Genomic DNA, 23099 nt, shown 5'->3' with positions numbered 1-23099 from the left:
TAACATTGGTTGATTCTGGATGGTGGGAACATAAAGTTTGTTACATTTATGAATATTTTTTACATTTTTAAAATTTTATTTATTTTCAAGTTTTACTGAGATATAATTTTTTAAATTATATTTTTATTTATTTATTTGTTTTCGGTTGCACTCAGTCTTCGTTGCTGCACACCGCCTTTCTCTAGTTGGGACCAGTGGGGACTATGCTTTGTTGTGGTGCATGGGCTTCTCATTGCAGTGGCTTCTCTTGTTGCAGAGCTCAGGTTATAGGTGCACGGGCTTCAGTAGTTGCAGCACACGGGCTCAGTAGTTGTGGCCCATGGGCTTAGTTGCTCCAGGGCATGTAGAACCTTCCTGGACCAGGGATCGAATCCATGTCCCCTGCATTGGCAGGTGGATTCTTATCCACTGAACCACCAGGGAAGTCCTTGAGATATAATTGGCATACAGCACAATGTAAGTTTAAGGTGCACAGCATAATTCTTTGAGTTACATTATGAAATGATTATCACAGTTAAGTTTAATAAACATCCATCACCTCAAATAGCTGCAAAATTAAAGAAATAGAAAAAAGGTTTTTCTTTGTGATTTACTCTCTTAACAACTTTCATACATAACATACAGCAGTGTTGTGCATTTATCCCTAGTGCTTATTACCTTATAACTGAAAGTTTGTAACTTTTCACTGCCATCTTCCAGTTCACCCCCCCATTTATAAATATATTTGTATTTAAATTTGTTTTTAAGAAAACACAAAGCAACTCTCAACCCAAATAAGCAAGCAGTGCGAAAGCTGCAGCTGTGTAAGGGAAACTGCCTGGACCCCAAAGGTCTGATTCTCACCATAGCGCTGCCATCAGCAAGCTGTGTCCCTGAGTAAGACCCTCCTTCTCAAGGACATTTTACTCTGGAAAACAAAAGTCTGCTAATGTCCTCTCCCTTGCCAGCTTCCACATTTTCTCTTCTTTTTGTGGGAGAGGTTAACAACTGCTGGAGGAGCAGAAAAAGAAGAATGCACAGGCAAGAGCATTGTCACAAGCCTAAGTTCTGTACAAGCACAGGGAGGCGATTATCACTGCAGTCAGTTCCTGTTTGCCTGACCTCTTAATTCATGGGCCCCGCCTGACTTCTGTTAGACATTTGACCTTGCTGTTTTCCTCAACAGGGTGGATCTGGGTGCCCTGTAGTGACAAGTGTGCTCCCTACCAAGTGGCAGAGGTTCTTAATTAGCTGCCACTGAGCAGGAGTGGCATGCTACTGACATTGAAGCCCCGGCTTAATTGGTCTCCATTATTTTTGCTCTGGAGTCAGAGCCTGAAAAAGAGCCGAGCAATTCACTCGGGTATGGTGGGGTAGGGTGGGTAAGAATGTCAGGGTTGCTAAGGGGGTATGATGTTTGGATCAAGGTGGTTGCTGTGGGCTATTCATTTAGAAACAGGAGTCTTGGAATCCTACCACTCACCTGTGGATCTGCTGGTCTGTCCTGCCTTAGTTTTCTCATCTGTGAAATGGAACTCACCAGATGACACCAGAGTGGTGTAGAGGGTCATTTCCTTTTTACCTGCAGAGAGGGAGAAAGAGGACTTTGAAAACAGGAAGGGGGTGGTGCACAGTTTTCCACTGGCTGAGTATTTATAATTACAGTTATCACTGCTCTCAACCCCAGCAGGGCATGTGACCAAGACTTCCGTCATCTTAAATGATTTGTGTGTGTGGACACATTCTTCAGACCTTACATGATGTCCTTGTGAAACCGGTCAGGTGCTCAATGACAACAAAATCAGAGTGGAGAAGCAGAGCATCCTCTAATGGCCCTTCTTTGCCACAGGAATGAATTTTATGAGACTCAGTTGAGGACCGAAATGGAGTGCTAGTTGTAGCAGGATCAGGTTGGGAGTGTAGGCACGCACTCCTTACATTCATCTCCATCTTTCCACTGCAGGTACTAAAGAAATTCATTTTCTACCACAGCCTGATTCCTATCTTTTCCTCCCTTCTCTGTTTCTTCCACTCTTTACTTCATTTAGCCGTCTCCTGAAAGAAATGGCTACCCACTCCAGTATTCTTGCCTGGAGAATCCCATGGACAGAGGAGCCTGGCGGGCTACAGTACACGGGGTCACAAAGAGACTGACATGGCTGAGCGACTAAACAACAACTGCATCTTCTAGGTTCTTTCCCTGCAAGGGCATTTGGGCAATCCTTCAGAGGCTTCATTCTGTCATCACAACAGTGTTTTGTAGGGTAGGCTCTAGAGATGGGGTGTGCATGCTCAGCGGTGTCCAAGCGTTTGGACAGTGGTTGGACAGTGGGTTGTCATTTCCTCCTCCAGGGGATCTTCCGGATTGAGGGATCGAACCCACGTCTCCTGTGTCTCCTGCATTGGCAGGCAGATTTTTTTTACCACTGAGCCACCTGGGAAGCCCCAGGCTCTAGAGATGCCCTAAAAAAAAAATCCACTGTGGCTTTCTGTGACCTGAAGGATTGCAATGAAAATGGCCACCCTTTTTGAAACACAAAAGTACTGGCTGTGATTTGACTTGGCAACTTATAAACTACATCACTAGCTCGTTGACATCCATGAAGAGAGTGTCCTCATTTGAGTGAGCGCACTGATAGGATAGTGTTTGCATAGCAGAGGCTGAGGCTGAGAGGGACCTGGGAAAGTGGACATTGCCCAGAGGCAAATGTGAAGTTGCTGTGTTTTCAGTGACCAGTGTTGAAAGTCTTGTGCTTTATGGCAGTTGTTTTGATCTGTTAGGAGGTTGTAATTAAAAATTAGCAATAAATAAAATTGCCCTCTAAGCAGTTATTTGTATCAAGATGGAGACCAAGATGAAATTGATTTCTTTAAAACCACGCAGATTTATTTCTTAAGCCACCGTGACTATTTGTGCTTCTCCTTCTCCACCTTCTCTGCTCCTCTCCCCCCACCCCCTCCACAGGACCGTGTGAGGCTTCCTCCCTGAATGAGTTCCTTGGTCTCCTTCCTGGTACGGTGCTGTTTGCCTTTGGTTTGATGCATGACTTGTGGTTTTAGCAGTGTTGTTTTTGGTGAGCATCTCACTGGGAAGCCACTTCAAGTCCAGGCTTGATTATGTGTCCTGTTTTTTTCTTTAATCCCCGTTCTTGTATTGTTGCACCAATATTAAGGGGGAGTCTTGCAAAACTACTGTTAATTTCAAGCACTCACACGTTTCTGGCCACTAGCACGTCATACTTAAATATGCAAATAGTTAGAGGCAAGAGGATGCAAGCTCAGCCCTGGAGCTCTCTCAGTGTGACAGATACAACCCTGGAAAATGTTCAAATGTGTTTGTGAAAAATAGAATTTGCTTTATTTTTGAAAAGCAGAAGTAAAAGTTATTCTCAGATAACTATCTGGATGAAATCACTGTGGCCTTGGATAAATCATTCAACTTTGTTAGACTTCAGTTGCATCACCTATAAACTAGGTAAAATAAGAATTTGTTTGTCTGTAAACATGAGGCTGGATGAATGTCCTCTGGAGAACTCATGGATATCTGATTTGCTAAACACTGAGCTGAGATGAAAGAGTCTGGACATAGTATAGTTGAAAGGGGTACATATGTGATTGTTGTTTTCAGTTATTTTCCTTTGCAAAAAAAAATTGTGTATACACCAAAAAATACTTAAAACATATATGCAGCCTTCAACAAATAAACACCTATGTAACTATCACCAGGTGGATGAATGGGATGCTACTGGCTCCCAGAGCCTCTGAGAGTACCTGATCCATCCCAGCCTCTTTCCTCACTTACATTTTACAGTAACTTCCTGCTTTCTCTCTAGTTTTACCATCTGTGTTTCCCTCTGCTGCTTTGAAAGTTATGTGCTCTTTGTATTCTAAAAATTACAATATTCGTACTTGGAGTTTAAGGTTGATGAAAGCTTTCATTTCCCATTGAGTAATACCAGGTCCTTGGAACACTCCAAAACATTTACCCTCTCCTCACTTATTTTCTCTCATTGCTGTGTGTTTTAATTCTGTATATTTTGAAGAACACCACGAAATAAATTGTGCTACACAGTCAGCGTTCAGTTTTATTTGTGCATTTGTCACTGTCTTGCGCTCTTTCCTCCTTTTTGTGTTTCCAGTCTTCGTCTAGAATCCCTTTCCTTCTGCCTGATGTACAACCTTTAGAATCTCCTTTGCTGATAAGGAACTCTCTCAGGTCTTGCATGCCTGAAAACGCCTGAATTTCACCTTCCTTGTGGGAGGATAGGCTTGATAGTTGTATTAGTTTCCTATGGCTGCTGTACAAATGTGGTGACTTAAATCAACAGGATATTTATCCTTGGAGAGTTTTGGAGGCTGGATACCCAAACTCCATGTCACTGGGCTCATCTAGATGTCAGCAAAGCTGTGCTCCTCCCAGAAGCTCCAGGGCAGAAATGGTTGCCTTGCCTTTTCCAGCTTCTAGAGCTGTGTTCCTTGTATCCTGTGGTTCGTGACTCCTTCCCCCATCTTCAGAGCCAGCATTGCAGCATCTTCAAATCTCCCATCTCCTCTCTCATGACTTTCTCCTCTGTGTGGAGTTTCCCTCCGCCTCTCTCTTGTAGTAACATTCGTGATTGTATTGAGGACCTACAAATAATCCAGGATAATCCACCCATCTGGAGGTGCTTAACTTAATCATATCTGCAGTCTTTTTGCCGTATAAAGTAATATTGCAGGTTCCAGGGACTGTGACCTGGTTATCTTTGGAGATCATTATTAATCTTTGCACAGGACTGTATAAAACTACATGTTGATTTTTATTTTCTTTCAGCATATTAAAGATATGATTCTACTGTCTTCTGGCTTCCAGTTTTAAACCATTTTTTAAAGTTGAAGTGTAGTTAGTATATATTGTCTTAGTTTCAGGTGTATAGCAAAGTGATTCAGTTCTTTTTCAGATTCTTTTCCATTATAGGTTATCATAAGATTGTGAATATAGTTCCCTGTGCTATACCTAGGCCCTTGCTGTTTATCTATTTTATATCAGCTGTGCTGTGCGTAGTCACTCAGTCATGTCTGACTCTGCGACCCCGTGGACTGTAGCCTGCCAGGCTCCTCTGCCCATGCGGATTCTCTAGGCAGGAATACTGGAGTGAGTTGCCATGCCCTCCTCCAGGGGATCTTCCCAACCCAGGGAACCCAGGTTTCCCACATTGCAGGCAGATTCTTTACCATCTGAGCCACCAGGGAAGCCCATATCAACGTATAGTTGTGTGTATATGTTAATCCCAAACTCCTAATTTACCTCCCCGTTCTTTCCCCTTTGGTAACCATAAGTTGGTTTTCTATGTCTGTAGTCTATTTCGGTTTTGTAAATAAGTTTGTTTGTGTCATTTTTTAAGATCCCACATATCATACGATATTTGTCTTTCTCTGGCTGAGTTATTTCACTTAATATGACAATCTCTAGGTCTATCCATGTTGCTGCAAATGGCATTATTTCATTCTTTTTACAGCTGAGTAATATTTTGTTATGTATATATGCCACATCTTCTTTATCTATTCGTCTGCTGGTGAACAGTTAGGTTACTTACCTGTCTTGGCTATTGTAAATAGTGCTGCTGTGATCATTGGGGTGCGTGTCTTTTTGAACTAGAGTTTTCTCCAAACATATGCTCAGATGTGGGCTTCCTTGGTGACTCAGACAGTAAAGAATCTGCTTGTAATGCAGAAAACCTGGGTTCAATTCCTGTGTTGGGAAGATCCCCTGGAAAAGGGAATGGCAACCCACTCCAGTATTCTTGCCTGGAGAATCCCATGGACAGAGGAGCCTGGAGGGCTACAGTCATCCATGGGGTCACAAAGAGGCAGATACTATTGAGCAACTAACACACACACACATGCCCGGGTGTGGGATTGCTAGATCATATGCTAGCTCTATTTTTAGTTCCTTAAGAAACCTCCATATTATTCTCCATAGCGGCTGCACCAATTTACATCCCACCAACAGTATAGGAGTGTTCCCTTTTTCTCCTTCACCCTCTCTAGCATTTATTTGTAGACTTTTTGATGATGGCCATTCTGGCCCGTGTCAGATGATACCTCATTGTAGTTTTGATGTGCTTTTCTCTAATAATTAGTGATGTTGAGCATCTTTTCATGTGCCTGCTGGCCATCCGTATGTCTTCTTAGGAAATGTCTGTTTAGATATTTTGCCCAGTTTTTGATTGGGTTATTTGTTTTATTTTTTATATTAAGCTGTATGAGCTGTTTGTATATTTTGGAAATTAAGCCCTAGTTGGTAGCATCACTTAAAAATATTTTCTCCCAAATAGATTGTCTTTTCATTTTGTTTATGATTTCATTTGCTGTGCAAAAGCTTTTAAGTTTAACTAGGTCCCATTTGTTTGTTTTTGGTTTTATTTCCTTTACTCTAGGAGACAGATCAAAAAAAATTATTGCTTCAATTTACGTTAAAAGACTGTTCCATGTTTTCCCCCAGAAGTTTTATAGTATATGGTCTTAAATTTAGGCCTTTAATCCACCTTGAGTTTATTTTTGTATATTTTGTTAGAGAATGATCTAGTTTCATTCTCTTACATGTTGCTGTACTGTTTTCCCAGCACCATTTATTAAGGAGACTGTCTTTTCATCATTTTATTTTCTTGCTGGTTTTCATTTTTGATGTTGAGATATTATCTCTCCATCTACTCATCATTTGTTTTTAGGTAATCTATACTTTTTCTTCAAGATTTTTAATCTTTGTTTTGATAACTGGCTACTGATCACTATGATGTGTCTAGGTGTACATTACTTTATATTTATTCTGTTTGTAGTCTCTGGGTCTTTTGAATTCATGGTATCTTTCAATAGTTCAGGAAAACCCTTAGCTGTTGTCTCCTCTAAATTATCTCAACCCTCTACCCCCTTTCCTCCTCTTCTGGGACTCCAGTGAAATGTATGTTAGAATTTTTTACTATATCCTCCAGTTGTAAACTCACTCTTCTGTGTTTTCCCTGTTTTTATTTTTCTGTACTATATTCTGGACATTTTCCTCTGATCTTACCTCTGGTTTATAATCCTCTCTTCCATTGTTTTTAATCTGCTGCCAAACACTTCTACTGAAATTTTAATTTGTTACTATATTTTTTCTTTGCAGAAGTTCTGTTTGATCCTCTTCCAGATCTGCTTACTCATGTTTTATAGCCTTTTCCCTTCAGTTATTTGTGAACTTGTTGTCTCATTTTTTCATGTGGTAAGCATATATAAGCTTAATAAGTCTATATCCTAAATCTGTCCAGGTCTGTTTCTGCTCTCAATTGTTTATACTGGGTCTCACTCATGTTGCTTTATTTCTCTGTGCATCTACTTATCTTTTAACTGTTTTGCTGGTTATTGCCCTTAAAACATTTTTTGTGGAGATTCCATGAGACTTGAAATAAGTGTACTGTCCTCCTTCTGACTGCCTTTTTGGGACACTACAAGTTGGCGATCACATCAAACCAAATTCCTTGCCCATCTGTGCTGTACATTCTTGGGATGAAATGTGCATGAGGGTGGGCCTATGGCCACGTTTTCTCAAAATTATTTTCTCCATCTTCCTTTTCCTCCTCCTGCTCTGCTTCAGTACAAAGCAACCTCCCTTAGCCTGTGGAGCTGGGGAGAAACAGGAAGTGACAGATCAGTTCAGAGTCCTCATAATTCTAAGAGTGTACTCTGGGGCCCTGCTTCATGCAGGGAGAAGTATCCTGTAAGTCTTTACATTGAATGTCCTCTTTGCCTGGATATCTGTTACCCTTACTCCTCCAGTGTCTTTAAGGTGAAAGCAACTTGGGTTCTCAAATAGTTCTCTGGTCTCTTTGAATTCAAGCTTCCCCTCAAAATTGCCCTGGCAGGGCTGCACTATTGTTTCAGCTCCTAAGTGCTTAAAGGTGATTTATCCAGAGTTTTTTCTTTTCAGAGAGAAGATTTATCTGAGTAACCTATTACCTAACCTGCCCTTATGGGAAACAGCTATTCCATTTTTATTGTATAAAATTAAGCATTTGTGTTTAACAACTATATTTACCCTTAGGAAATTTATAGTACAAGAAGATCAAGGGAATGTAGGCCCATAAGTTCTTTTGTGTGTGTCAACAGATTTAGTCTTAACCAGTCAATCCTAAAGGAAATCAACTCTGAATATTCATTGGAAGGACTGATGCTGAAGGTGAAGCTCTAATACTTTGACCACGTGATGAGAAAGAGCCAACTCACTGTAAAAAAAAAAAACTGATGCAGGGAAAGACTGAGGGCAGGAGGAGAAGGGGACGACAGAGGACGAGATGGTTGGCTGGCATCACCAACTCAATGGACGTGAGTTTGAGCAAGCTCCGGGAGATGGTGAAGAACAGGGAAGCCTGGCGTGTTGCAGTCCATGGGGTCACAAAGAGTCAGACACAAATGCACGATTGAACAGCAAGAGATTTAGCAATCATCCTTTGGAAGACTGATCTAGAGTAGAATTTGAGGGGAAAAAGGTGTGAGTCTTGGATGGAATGTCCCAGTGACATTACAAATTTGAAGAGCCCATCTTGCTTGACACCACTTGTTCTTTCTTTAAGGTGTATCTTCAGTTGATTAGCTAATAAGTTGCATCTTTGCCTTGAAAAAATAACCGGCAAAGGAAAAGTACTCTTAGCTGGTTTCCCTGCCACCTCACCCTGGTCTTGAACTGCCCTGTAGTTGTGGAGGTCCAGCTTTTTCAAATTTGAGGCAGCTGGGAGGGCAGCTGGTTTTGACTCAGATGGTAGAGGCAGCAGCTGCCTCTCTCGTGGCCTGATGCCTGAGCACTGCAACGTGAGTCTGTGACAGTGAAGGTGGATTGCTGACTCTGGCGGTGGATAAGTGCATATGCTTGGGCCGGGTTTATGAGTCCGCTCTTTGGCCTACCCTCAGCAGCACGCTTTGACCAGTTGGTCTTGGATCAAGTCTTCAAAACTTTAAATCTCACATGTCAAGAGTGAATTTTTGACCCCTTGATCTTCCAATCCCAAATTTGGATGGAAGCCTCTGAAATGACAGTCAACAGGAGGAAAAGCTTGTAAATCATCTGTTGATTCAGAAAACACTTAGTAGACTTCTGCCATCTGGAAAGCATCATGTTGGGTATTGCAGTATCCTTGCCTCCAGAATACTTATAATCTTGCAAAGTATTCTAAGAGAGAAACTGAGATTGAGGGGGGACCTGAAGCTGGTTGTGAGGCTGATCTGTGATGTTTGTCATCCCATTGCTCATGAGGGTTGATTTGACTGGCCTGGCTGGCTGGAGTTCTCTTTCTTCCCCACACTTCAGGGAGCATCCCTTACAAAACTGGGGTCATCTCTGAAAGTATGACCTTTTCACTGGGAGGCAGCTGTCCTTTGGTCAAGTATAAAGGTGGCCGCCCTTCTCTTTTTAAGACCTCAGTTCATTTCAGTTCAGTTCACTCGCTCATTTTCATCTGACTCTGCGACCCCATGAACTGCAGCACTCCAGACTTCCCTGTCCATCATCAACTCCTAGAGCCTACTCAAACTCATGTCCATCGAGTCGGTAATGCCATCCAACCATCTCATCTTCTGTCATCCCCTTCTCCTCCTGCCTTCAATCTTTCCCAGCATCAGGGTCTTTTCAAATGAGTCAGTTCGTTGCATCAGGTGGCCAAAATATTGGAGTTTCAGCTTCAACATCAGTTCTTCCAATGAATATTCAGGACTAATTTCCTTTAGGATTGACTGGTTTGACCTGCTTGCAGTCCAAGGGACTCTCAAGAGTCTTCTCCAACAACCACAGTTCAAAAGCATCAATTCTTTGGCGCTCAGCTTTCTTTATAGTCCAACTCTCACATCCGTACATGACCACTGAAAAAACCATAGCTTTGACTATATGGACCTTTGTTGGCAAAGTAATGTCTCTGTTTCTTAATAAGCTGTCTGGGTTGGTCATAGCTTTTCTTCCAAGGAGCAAGCATCTTTTAATTTCATGGCTGTAGTCACCATCTGCAGTGATTTTGGAGCCCAAAGAGATAAAGTCTCTCACTGTTTCCATTGTTTCCCCATCTATTTGCCATGAAGTGATGGGACCGGATGCCATGATCTTAGTTTTCTGAATGTTGAGTTTTAAGCCAACTTTTTTTTGAGACCTGGAGAAAGACAAAGTGAAGAAAGATGGCAACCAATCTTGCTGCTTATCTTGGACAAAGCTTCATGCAGTCTTGGACAAAGAAACAAGAATTAATGAGTGATTTATGCGTCAGAATAAACTCAGTTTTCTGGAAATCATCTTAGAATGGATGTTGGAATTTGATTAATAAAACATGGTTGGAGTGGAAGATGTGTTCTCTTTGCCAGTTCACTCAAAAATCACTGCTGGGACTTCCCTGGCGTTCTAGTGGTGAAGACTTTGCCTTCTGATACAGGGGGCTCAGGTTCAGTCCCTGGGTGGGGAGCTAAGATCCCACATGCCTCCTGGCCAAAAAAAAAAAACAAACCAAACATAAAGCAGAAGCAATATTGTAAGAAGTAATGAAGACTTTAAAAATGGTCCACGTCAAAAAAAATCTTTAAAAAATCACTGTTGTGCATTGTTCTACACAAATGAGTTTGATGCACTTTTTAATTAATGCACTTAGAGTGCAGGTAGAGCTCAGTAGACAGTTGCCAGTGTGTGCCTTTCAGGGGAAACCAGCTTAAAATCAGATGTTTCTTCAGCAAGAGTTAGAGGATACACTAGGAAGATTCTCCAAGCCGCCTCTCTCTTTCTTGGCAAGCAGTCAGGCTGTTAGCTTCTAGCCCCCCAGCTTCCTTGACTATGGGAATTCCTTCCTAGTTTGAGCGCAGATTCCTCCTGCTTTTATTTTTGCTTTCTGTTTGCCTGTTGCTCTCCTTTCATTGCACATGCTCTTTTGCTATGTCCTCCTCCTCTGTCTCCTGAGTTTTTTTGATCCCAAGCAAGGATGACTTTGTATTTAGCTTGTTAGGAAAGTTCAATAACATGTGATATGTGGTATGTTTTCCAACTTTTATATCTTAATATTCTTCTAGCATTTATCCATGGAGTCATGTTTTGCTGAATGTAATACTCTTGCCACTCAAATTTTAATTGAAGTAAATAGTAAAACACAATTGTAGTGGGCCGGTCCCTGTGCCTCCTCTCCTCTTCCCCCTCCTCACCTTCTCCTCCTACTCCTCCTCCCTTTCCTCTTCCTCTTCTCCCAGAGGAGGCATCAGAAAGCACAAGAGTCTGCAGAGGAGTAAAATACCAACTCCTTAAACTTAGGATAAATCTCACTGTTACTTGCTTTTGTATATACACATGGAAGAAAAGTGATCACCTGCTGGAAAGTATCTAATCACTGTGTTAGAGGTTAACTTTGATCTTTTGCAAAAGCAGAGAAGGAAGACAATGCAGGTGTTGGGCACAGCACTGTTGACTGACTGGTAGCGGTGCTGAAAGGTAACCAGTGTTCTTGGAGGAGAATCAGGTCAAGGTTGGGTGTTGGCTACTCTGCTATTACCGTGGGCACGCCCACAACCCTCAGTCTCCCCAGGTGATCTCATGGGCCCATGCTTGGATGTTATCTTGGCCTGTGGGGAAATAAGATGCAGCTGTGTTGGGTGGCTAGTGTCCCCTGATCCCAGAGTGTTGGGGTAGACTCTCCTGTGAGTCATTTATGCAATAGTGTTTACCGAGCTTCTGCTTGTGCCAGGTATGGTCGTTGGGAAGGCGGCAATAAAAGAGACCTGTTCTCATGGAGGTTATATTCCAGGGGAGTGACAGGCAATAAAGCACAAAATAAACAAGATAATTTCAGATATCCACAAAGGTAGAATAAAGGGACGGAGAGTGACTGTACTTCCTTTAGGTTCCTGGGTCTGAGGTGGGCCTCTTTGGGAAGGGGACAGTAGCACAGGAAGCTGAGGTTGAGAAGGGGCTCGTCACATGAGGATCTGAAGCAGTGATGTCCTGTAGAACTTGCTGCACGCTGAAGATGTTACATATCATGCTATCCAGTATGTGTGGCCATGTGACTCATGGCTACTGTGGCTGGTACAGCTGAGGAACTGAGTTTTAAATTGTATTTAATATTAATAACTTAGCTTCATGTGTTAATAGCTACTCTCTTGGACAGTGCAGATCTAGAGAAAGGCCTTGCAAGGAGAGGCCTTGCAAAGGTCCTGGGGACATGGGGCCCCTGAAAACTTAGCATGGGATCTGTGTCTGGAAGCTGGGCCCAGTCTTCAAAGAGCAAATCTGGAAAACTTACAATTGCTTCCTGCCTCTGTTTTGTGAGCCCCTGGAGAACCTGCAGAGGAACAACAGTTAACCAGATGAGAACGAAAAGCCCCTGCCCAACAAAGAACCTGCTTCCTTTTCTAGGAAGGGCTCATTCCCACATCATCTGACTCACAACTCTTGACTGGTTTCCTCTGCTCACAGGCAGGGCTGGCCTTTGTCTTGCAGGATGTAGCCATTACATAGATCTTGCTTGTTCATTCTGGGAACGAATCCTGTGTTTGTTCTTTCTTCGAACCTTTTTGTAATAAGAGACTGGAACCTCTACAATTTTTCTTTTAAGGAGGTCTCTAAAGAGCCTCTTTAGAGAGGTGATGAGGTGAAAGAGGAGTGTGAAAAAGCTGACTTAAAACTCAACATTCAAAATACTAAGATCATACATCTGGTCCCATCACTTTATGGCAAACAGCAGGGGAAAAAGTGAAAACAGTGACAGATTTTTGTTTTCTTGGGTCCCAAAATCACTGCAGTGACTGCAGCCATGAAATTAAGACACTTGCTCCTTGGAAGGAAAGCTATGACAAACCTAGGCAGCATATTAAAAAACAGAGACATCATTTTGCCAACAAAGGTCCGTATAGTCAAAGCTGTGGTTTTTCCAGTAGTCATGTATGGATGTGAGAGTTGTACCATAAAGAAGGCTGAGCACTGAAGAATGGATGCTTTAGAATTGTGGTGTTGGAGAAGACTCGTGAGAGTTCCTTGGACTGCAAGGAGATCAAACCAATCAATCCTAAAGGACATCAACCCTGAATATTGATTGGAAAGACTGATGCTGAAGTCAAAGCTCCAATCCTTTGGCCATCTGACGCGAAGAGCCAACTCATTTGAAAAGACCCTGATGCTGGGAAAGATTGAGGGCAGAAGGAGAAGGGGGCAACAGAGGACGAGATGGTTGGATGGCATCACTGACTCAATGGACATGAGTTTGAGCAAATCCCGGAGATAGAGAAGGACAGGAATGGATGGCGTTTTGCAGTCTGTGGTGTCACAGATTCTGACATGACATAGAGACTGAACAACAATGTCAATTCTGCATTCTTCTTACTTCTCTCCAGTTATTTCAGGGGCCAAGGCTCCATATTTTCTGGCTTAGATATTCCCTTCAACCCCCTGTCCCAAGCTAGGATGGCATAATCAGTCCTGGTTATAAAGAGAAACTGGTCTTTGGAGATAGTTTCACCATGAATTGCCAGTTCTGTTGAAAAGGTTATGAAAGAAAAGAGGAAAGGAAAGGAGTGGGAAAAAAAGACTCTAGGAATGTTTGCAGTGGTTTTCTCACATGCCATGTGTGTGCTGGGATCTCTTAGGCCGTGGAAACCTCTGTACCTCTTGGCCAAGAATTGGGCTATTCCAAGCAGCTTCTGGCTTATCCCAGCAGAGTTGGGGAGGGAGTGGATGCCACAGGGACCAGCTCTGCCTCTCCAGTGCAGGTGGGGATTCAGCTCCAGCAAGATTCTCAGCCAAACACAGAGATAAAGTAGCCTGTCCAGGGTCAGTGTGCTGCAGATTAGAGGAGGCCCGGCTGTAGTCTCTAGTCCAGGCCTGGCCTGGATTAGTCATTGTGCTTCCACACACCATGGAAGGCGCAGTTACTTAGTCCCACTCTGAAGGGTACGAGAGACTGAGTCTGTGGGCCCAAGCCTGCTTCTGGAGGTTGAGCTATGACCCTGTCGTTTTCCTTCGGCCCTGCTTAGCCATCTGCAGTTAAGTGAGAGGTCCTCCTCCCCACCCCCAGACCTGCAGTGGGAAAGGGAAAGAGGCTGCTGCAGACTTCGACTTTTTTTTTTGTTTCTAATTGGAGGGTAATTGCTTTACAATGTTCTCTATGTCTGCGTTTCTATTCCTGCCCTGCAGATAGGTTCATCAGTCCTGTTTTTCTTGATTCCATGTATTTGGATTCATGTATGATATTCGTTTTTCTCTTTCCGACTTACTTCACTCTGGCATGACAGACTCTAGGTTCTTCCACGGCTCTGTGAGTGACCCAATTTCATTCTTTTTTATGGCTGAGTAATATTCCATTATATATATATATGTAGAACATTGTGTATATGTACCACACGAGAAGCTGTCTCATGCCAGTGACCTTGATCTCTCTGGTCAGAAGTCTGAGGTCCTAAAGTGGGCCTTTGCTGACCCCTGAACAGTGTGCTGGCTCCTCCACCTACTTTGTGCAAGTCCCTTCCTGGCGTACAAGTGTGAAAACACACCTGAATCTTGTACGTGGACCTCCACAAGCGAACATGGATGCCTCGCTCCCCCAGGTGCCTTGCCCTTACGTTTTGGCATAATGGTTCTCCAACAGAGAAGTGCCTGCTATGGCAGGGAGCCTTGATGGACAATTTAATATAAGGGAGTTCATTGAAAAATCTTTATAAGCTAGATGGTGCAGTATGCTTGTCCAACTGAATTCATTTGTTCCTGAAAAAATAATGTTTTTTTCCCTGAGAAATAAATGTGCTTATTAAAGAAAAATTGGAACATTTACCAAAGGAGAAAGGAGGAAGCAATGACCTAAGAATCCATCATCTAAACTCAGCTGCCCTTGTTAATATTTTGGTATGTTCTCTGATAGAATTTTCTTTCTACCTAAGGGTTGTTTTGCCTTTTACATGTCTATGACCGTAATGTATATACAATTCTGTGCACTGGTTTCTTTTTTGATTAAAAAACTTTTAATTGAATTTTAGTTTATTTGCAATGTTGTGTTACTTTCTGTTATACAGCAAAGTGATTCAGTTATATACACATACTTTTATATGTTTTTCCATTATAGCTTATTACAAGATATTGAATATAGTTCCCTGTGCTATACAGTAGGACCTTGTTTATTTTTTTGTATAGCAGTGTGTATCTGCTAATTCCAAACTCCTCATTTATCCTTCCCACTCCTTTCTCCTTTGGTTACCCTAAATTTGTTTTCTATATCTGTGACTGTTTCTGTTTTATAAATAAGTTGATTTGTATCATTTTTTTTAGATTCCACTTGAAATGGTATCATATTTTTTGTCTTTGTTTGACTTATTTCACTCAGTAGGATAATCTCTGGGTTCATCGGTGTTGCCACAAATGGCAGTATCTCATTCTTTTTATGGCTGAGTAGTATTCCATTCTGCACACACACACACACCCCCATCTTTTCATCCATTCATCTGTCAATGGACATTTAGGTTGCTTCCATGTCTTGGCTATTGTAAATAGTGCTGCTGTGAAAATTGGGGTGCCTGTATCTTTTCAAATTAGAGTTTTTGTCTTCTCTGGATATATGCCCAGGAGCGAGATTGCTGGATCATATGATAATTCTATTTTTAGTTTTTTACAGAACCTGGTTTTTAATTTAACATTCAGTAGTAAGTAGATTATAGACTTCACTTTGCATGGCCACATGTTATGCCCTTAAGTTCCTGTGTGCTTAGCACTTGGATGTTTTGCGCTCTGAGGACTCTGTAGGGCTGGAGGCCACAGACTGAGTTGGTGATGAAGCCAGGTGCCATGAAGCCGTGTTTCCCACCTCCCTATTCTTAATCTTCCACTGCCTTCACCATTCACCCATGGGCTGTATACGCCTGCCAGGTGCGTCTCATGGTACTGTGTGTAGCCCCCTCCTGCACCTCCACCAAGGGTCACTACACCACCTGCTTTGGGATGTCGCTCCTGGAGCAGAGGCCAAATGATCCCCTTCCATTGTGTCACCTCAAGGAACTCATGCTGCTGCTGCTGCTGCTGCTGCTAAGTCGCTTCGGTCGTGTCCGACTCTGTGCGACCCCATAGACGGTAGCCCACCAGGCTCTGCCATCCCTGGGATTTTCCAGGCAAGAATACTGGAGTGGGTTGCCATTTCCTTCTCCATAGTCTCGTAATAAACAGCAGCATTTCATCTGGGACAGAATTGCCTCCTGCTTCTTCCAGCCCAGGGCCCCTGAACCCTTCCCATCCACTTGTCAATGATGGCTTGGTAGCAGGAGAAAGGCAGAGCCTTAGTTGTGGGTTTGGGGAGACGTGTGTGGTGGAGCGCTTTGTAGTAAACCCTTATCCTAAGCACGTCCCGACTGTAATAAGATGAGACAAGAGACAGAGGAAGGGCAAAATATGGCGTCACCTCGCGCCTTGAGGAGGACTAGTTGATCGTGGGCGGGGCCCAGGCCTGAGCAGAAAGGCGGCTGCAGCCAGGCTGGCTGGATCCTGTGCGTCAGGATCTGGGACTGGCGCCTTTAGGTGTCTGTGACTGAGTGGGCAGCAGAGAGCCAGGGTGCCTGGGGCAGCCTGTGGGCTATGACTAAATTAGGAAGAAGGAGCCCGCGGGCTCTCAGGGAGCTCGGTGGGTAAGTGGGCTGTGGACCGGCCTCTGGTGGGCGACTGTTCAGGCAGGCGAGAGTGGCCTTCACTTCGACTTGCCAGTGGCTGCAGGAATGTCACACCCTGAGTGTGTGGAGACGAACCTCCCCGAAGCTGGTGACCACCCCCCCTGACCCCCACCTAGAAGTCTCAGACGAATAGAACGCCATGAGCTTTCATCCCTCAGCCTTTCTAAGCTCTTTTGGGAAGGTTTTACCTTGTAAAATGCCTACCCTCCTGAATAGTTTTGAGCAGGGATTATATAGGATTCTGGGCATCACAGGTGAACGTCAGATGGTCCAGACAGGACACAAAGGGGTGATGGTAGCTCTGTTTAACCTGGCAATGAGGCACCTGCAGACAGCAGCATTTGACTTAGACAGTCACGAGAAGGTTTACTTGGTTTGATTAAGTATTATAAAGAGAAGAGGATGAAAAGTGGCAGGAGAATGGTGGCTCCTGGGGAGACAAGTGAGCAACTTCCTAAGTAATTAAACTGTAAGTCAGGCCAAGTCCATCAGGGGACCCATGGCCTCCGGTCAGTGCCTCACAGAGAGGGGCTTCTTGTCTTTGTTCTCCTTCCTTCCTTCCTTCCTTCTTTCCATCCCCCCCCCCCTTTTTGGTGTCATATTTTTTGCAAGACTTTTAGAGGTACTTAGCTGTAGGATATTTTCTCAGCTGCAGCACTATTGCCATCTTGGACTGGTAATTCTTGTTTATGGGTCTGTCCTGAGCATTGTAAGATTTTAGCGGCACCGCTGGCCTCTGCCCAGTAGACACCTGTAGTGCTCCCAATTCTGAAGCAAAATGTCTAGAGCGTACTGTGGGGGACATTCACCTCCAATTACGAGCCCCTACTTACAGCAGTAGACAGCCTGCTGAAAAATGTTGCAGTTACTACTTGGGATGGTGAAATGATGGGTCACTTCACTCCATCTCCTCCTGTTTCACAAAAGTTTTAAAAAGAGGGGCCAGCCAATCAGGAAGTTTGTGGGTTGGGAGTCAGTGTGACCACGCCATGTGAGGCAGTTGCATTGCTAAGCGTCGTTATGGGGTCCTTTTGGGGTTCTTCAGGACCAGACCCAGAGTCAAAAACAAGCGAATAAACAAAGCGCTCTCACCACCACCCCCCACAAAAAATAGGAAAGTAAACCAGGACTGAAGGCTTTGGAATTTTATTAAAAATGGCCTCATGATTAGCTCCAGACTCCCTCCTTCAGAAGCGGTCTTAGGCATCCTGTCTGCGTAGAGCTGGCCTGGGCATTGATATGTGAAGAGGCTGAGAACATGTGAGAGGCATAAACATGGACTGATATTGTTTGCCATTTACACTCAGCATGTGTAATGCCACAGGAATGGCTCCTGGCGGCATGTGACTCTGCTTCCAGCCGGGTGTGTGGTGCCCGGGGTGCTCCTTCTCTTTCGCTGGCTCCCTTGCTCGCGTCCCCCCTCCTTTGCCCCCTTCCCAGACTCGGGAGCGTCTAAGTGGACGCTTGTCATGATTGGCATGCAGAAAGCTGGTAGAATGTCATTGGAATTTTCTAGGGAGGCACACGCGTGGCACCCAAAATGACTCCCGACTTCGGTGGCCTCAGGTGAGCCTTCCATGCCAGGAGCCCTGGTCTTTTTCAGAAAGGTAAGGTTGCATGACATCATCCTACCTTTCCCCAGCCCAAACGGGAACTCAAGGGTTTGGTTTTTTTTTTAAATTCTCTAGTCCGGGCAGCACTTCTGACCATGTTCTTGGCGCTAAGCATTTGTGCATGAGTATGCGATTTGTGTGGATCCCCACCCCCTCCTGTTTAAAAAAGTTGTAATAAATGATTCACAACGGCAGGAGTAACATGTGACCTAAAACAGCTCCTCATGACCCCAGTGAAATCAGCGATCCCAATGTCAAGGAAGTCTAGATGCTCTTTTTACGCTGGTTACTAAACTCTTTTATAAAGAAAAGTCGCGTGGCTACGGGAAAACAGATTGCGTTGTCACCAGATCGGAGGGAACGGAAGGGGACATTTTCAAAATCCCGAAACGTTATGAATTATGAGGGTCTCCGAAGGTTGAGGTTTGTTGTGTTCATTGCTGGAACTTGTCGATGATGGAAAATGAACTTTAAGGCATCTGAAATGTCCCGTATCTGTTGAGTGCAGAGTCAGGCTCATGAACTGGAGGGGAGTGCAGTGTTAGGATTCACGAGCAGGGGTGTTTTGCCAGAAAAGCATGCTCGCAAGTCGGTTCTGAGCACCTCTGCAGGAGCTGTGATATGCATTTCAGCAACTTTAGATATCTTTAAATTACAAAGCAAAACTATATTAACAGTCCCCAAGCAAGTACCTAAACTTATGTCCTGAGGTTCAGGGGACATAGTTGGACATGGATGTGATGGTCTGTTAGCAGGCTCAGGCACAACCAAACATGACTCACCTCGTTTCTTCATCTGATGCAATTAAAAGTTGCTTGGACACATTCGAGAGAGGAATACTGGTGCTCTGCTTGCAAGTATGTCAGAGCAAATGCACTCTGGTTAAATGCCATGTATGATGTGTCTTATGTCGTGGGAATTTTTTTAACCCTAAAAAAGTCCAGATGTTAGCTTTACTATTGGTTTCTGCCTTACATGCATTGGAATCTTTTTTTTTTTCCTCCTTTCTTTTTGTGCACTTTTTTTGTCAAGATGTCAGAAAACTGAAGGGGAGAGGGTTAATATTTTCACACACTCACCCCTCCCCCCCACACATATACTAACAGCTGCCATGTATGATTTTGTGGAATTTGATATTTTTAACAAAATGACTTCCTTATTTTCCAGAGTAATATAATAATCAATTTTACCATAGAGGACTGTGTACATGTCAAGCCTTGGCTTCCCCTAATTAGCAATGGATGGGGTGGCAGGGGAAAGGGCTGGAGAATAGTTTTGAGTGAAAAGCCAGCCATTGGGTTTTAACCATTCTTACTTGCCTCAGCCAAGGCAGTTCTCAATCTTGCTTGGATCTGAACCACAGGTTTAATTTGCGGTGATCTGAGAAAATGGCTATAAGGGCACGCGCACATGTAACCGAGATGGGCCTGTCCCTCTGTTGTTGCTTTTTGTCTTTCATCCCCTCTCCACAGTAACTTTCATAGGACCACAGCTTTGTAAAATAGAGGCAAAACTCAGAAGTCACCTACATAGAATATTCTCTGCCTTGGGAGGCATCTGTGTTTTGTCGGCTGTAGTCAGAAAGGTTTTTTAAGGCACCAGAAACTTCTCTCCATTTTCTCAAATAAATAGTATATGGTGTATTTATAAAGTCCCATCCATAATACTCTCAGTTACTCTAAGGAATTTGGAAGAATTAAACAGTGCACATTCCCAGAACACAAGGAAACATATACCTCATACTCCAGAATGAATCACTTAGCATATTCTGCTAAGGTCTCCGTTCCCATGGGCTTAGAGACAATCGTAAATCCAAGTGAGTTGAATAAGTGTTTGTTCACCGCCTCTAATTTGCCCGGCACCGAGCCAGACAGACACTCAGGAATTTGAAAGATTTTAGGATATGGATGATGTCTTCAAGGTGCTTATCATTTAGAAAGCAACAGTCATATCCCAGTAAACCTCACCCAGCTTCCTACAGCAAAAACTATTATATACTTTGGGACAAGTCTTGCCACAAAAAATATTTTTTGAATTGTGTGAAAAATGCTGCATTCTAGCTAAGAAATGTTGATCGATTGCCTGCTGTGTTTGTGACCTTTTGTGGGCTTACAAAAATCTCAGTGTTTATTCTTAAGTACAATTTAAGACACATGGTCATGTTGTTTGTAAGTGACAAAAATGGCTTGTGGGGATCAAGGTAAAGAAGAACAGATTGATACTATTCCTTTAGAGATAGGTGAATCTCAAACTTTGTTTCTGATTCCTCTGAAATCTCCTGGGATAGCTATTAAAAATTCTAATGCCTAGGGTGAAAAGAAATCTCTGGAAATGGGGCCCAAGTATCAGTATTCTAAAAAACACCCCAAGTAATTGCTATACCATTGAAATCTACTGATACAGATGATTTTATCAAAAACTTCGTTTTTAAGTCTAGGGTGAGATTGGGAGGTGGGCCTTCTCATAATGATGATGTTGCTTGACTAAAGAACTTTTGACATACTGGAGTCTGACTCCTCTGTCCTCTGCATAACCTAACTCAGTGTAAATGGAGGTATGCTTTCTTCCTAGTCAACAAAGATAACATAACACTGAGCCAGTCAATCCACTAAATTACCTGAGGTTTGTGAACCTTGAACATTTGGATTCCGGGAGGTCAAATGTTGTTGAACATGCCGACTGAATCTCTTAAAGGAAGTTAGGTATAAGAATAATCACATTTTTGCAGTGTCTGAAACTCCCATGGAAAAGGAAGCCCCTTCCTGGGATACTGCACTATTAGTAGACAGAAGTGGCTCCCCCAAAATACAACTGCTACTAAATTCTTTATAACCCAGCACCATAGATTCTTAGAGTTGGAAGGTCAGTTCAAGCTTGTCTAGTTCAGTGCTTCTGAAAGTGCAGTATCAGTTATCACCTGGACTTGTTAGAAACACAAATACTCAGGTCCCAACTCAGACCTCCTAAGATAGAAACTGGGGGTAAGCCCAGCATTTGCGTTTTGAAACTTTCCTGATGCCCCTCCCCCCAGCACCTGAAAATCATTGCTCTGGTTTCACTTTGTCATTTTACAGACGTATCTGTAAGCGGAGGTTAAGTGCCCCTGAAGTTACCCAGGACTAGAGGAGCAGTAGAGGCTAGAAACTCAGATTTCTCGGGGCCAAAATCTGTCTACACTGTGGCCAGATCATCCTCACTTTTCTGTGTGTCATGAATAACAGCTTTAGGAAAACACCCACCATCCTAAAATCACAAAGCATAAAGGAGCTTTAAATGTTGTCTCATTTGACCCTCCCATTTCACAGATGAGAAAACTGAGGTCTGCAGGGTGAATTGATTGCAATAAGATGTACAGTTATTCGTGGCAGAATCTCTCTAAGAAGTGGGTTGACTTACAACAGATACAGTGTCTCTCTTGGCCTCCTCCCCAAATACCCCTCAACACCTCTTCGGTTTCATAGGGACTCCTAGTATTTAGCTTAAATTACACTGATTAAAATGTCCAGGGTAACAGTCAGGCAACTCTAGGAAAAGACCAGCTTTATTGAGTGAGAACTTAAATTCTTTAAAATTAAACTTTTATTGTGATTTAATATTAACTTGAATTTTATAATCCTCCTTGTACATTTACCAGAAAAAAAATCAGTGCTATAAACTGAAAATAAAATTTAGAAAACATAGGGACCATTCCTGGAGCATGTGTTTCATCTCAGAATTGTGTAGATTAGACACATAGCTCCTCAGATTGCACACTGAAATTGCATTTTCTTCAGATTCAGTTAAAAGGAAAAATGTGGCAACAAGTCTGTTTGTTGAATATTTTAGAATTCTATCCTTGATGTGGTTGGTGGTTATTTACATAATTTTGACAGTGTTCAAAGACTGAGTCTAATCCACATTCTCCACAGAGCTTCATCTTCAAAGCCTTGTAGCAGCGCACATGGAACATTTAGCCAGGAAACAAATTGAGAATGTGATACACAGCTATTATCTCTGCACACATACACACGGAGCAGGTGTGTACAAGTATGGATGTGTTTATTGGTTCCACACACCTACTGTGTGCCAGGCACTATGACATGAAATGGACACATAATTACTGCTTTCAAAATGACTGTGGGGTATGAGGACATTAGATGAGTGACTGAGTAGATAATTATTAGTGAGGGTGGTAGGAGCTAGAGTGTAATTGAGGCTTAATAGAACTGCAGGGCATTATGGGGGATGACAGAGGAGATACCAGCATACACTGGATGGGGGCAGAAGTCAGAGAAGGCTTCCTGGAGGAGGTGCCATATGAGCTGCATGTTGAAGGATGGTTGTTATTCAGGTGAGGGGGAGTAGGGAGGAGGTGGTCCAGGGGGAAGGGGCGGTATATGCAAGGTGTTCATGTTTATGTGCACACTGTTCTTCACTTGGGCTAGTGACCTATAAACCCCTAAATATTTCATTTGCTTGTAGAAACATTATCATTTGGTTTCTTAGAGAACTTGTTTAACAGTTTTTAAACATGCATTTCAATTTTTTTTTTCTTTTTTGAACATGCTGTGGCTTTGCGGGATCTTAGTTCTCTGATCAGGGATTGAACCTGGGTCACGGCAGTGAAAGCCCAGAGTCCTAAAACAGGATCGCCAGGGAATTCCCTTAAATATACATTTCAAACAGCTTGTTTTTCTGTCTCAAAGACCCTGATGTTCCCCAGAAGAGTTAGTGGATTGAGAGGTCACCATATCTTATGTCACTGAGAAAACAGAAAGATCTCTCCTAACCCCTGTAAGTCAAATTACCCCCTCAATTTCATCCTTCACAAAATGAGTGAAATTCTGCATGCATTTTCTGAAG

The 23099-nt window shown here is 43.1% G+C and overlaps 1 protein-coding gene across 12 annotated transcripts in view; it reads left to right on the top strand.

Moving 5' to 3' along the window:
* The window catches only part of RBM20 (RNA binding motif protein 20), a 199105-nt gene that overhangs the window by 103537 nt on the left and 72469 nt on the right, over positions 1 to 23099 (top strand). For 2 of the 12 annotated variants that reach the window (XM_081541099.1, XM_081541073.1), the window contains exon 2: positions 18161 to 18251. The exons of 9 other annotated variants lie outside the window; for them this stretch is intronic. In XM_081541099.1, coding sequence (XP_081397225.1) covers positions 18161 to 18251 — 91 coding nt within the window. The remainder of the gene's footprint in view (positions 1 to 18160; positions 18252 to 23099) is intronic. One more of the 12 variants, XM_081541128.1, reaches the window with a different exon arrangement.

This window comes from Giraffa tippelskirchi, chromosome 2 (assembly GCF_054371585.1).
Source record: "Giraffa tippelskirchi isolate mGirTip1 chromosome 2, T2T-mGirTip1v1.2.pri, whole genome shotgun sequence".
NCBI classification, from domain to species: Eukaryota; Metazoa; Chordata; class Mammalia; order Artiodactyla; family Giraffidae; genus Giraffa; species Giraffa tippelskirchi.
The sequence above is the reverse complement of the archived record's forward strand: the minus strand, read 5'-3'. Positions and strand labels throughout refer to the sequence as shown.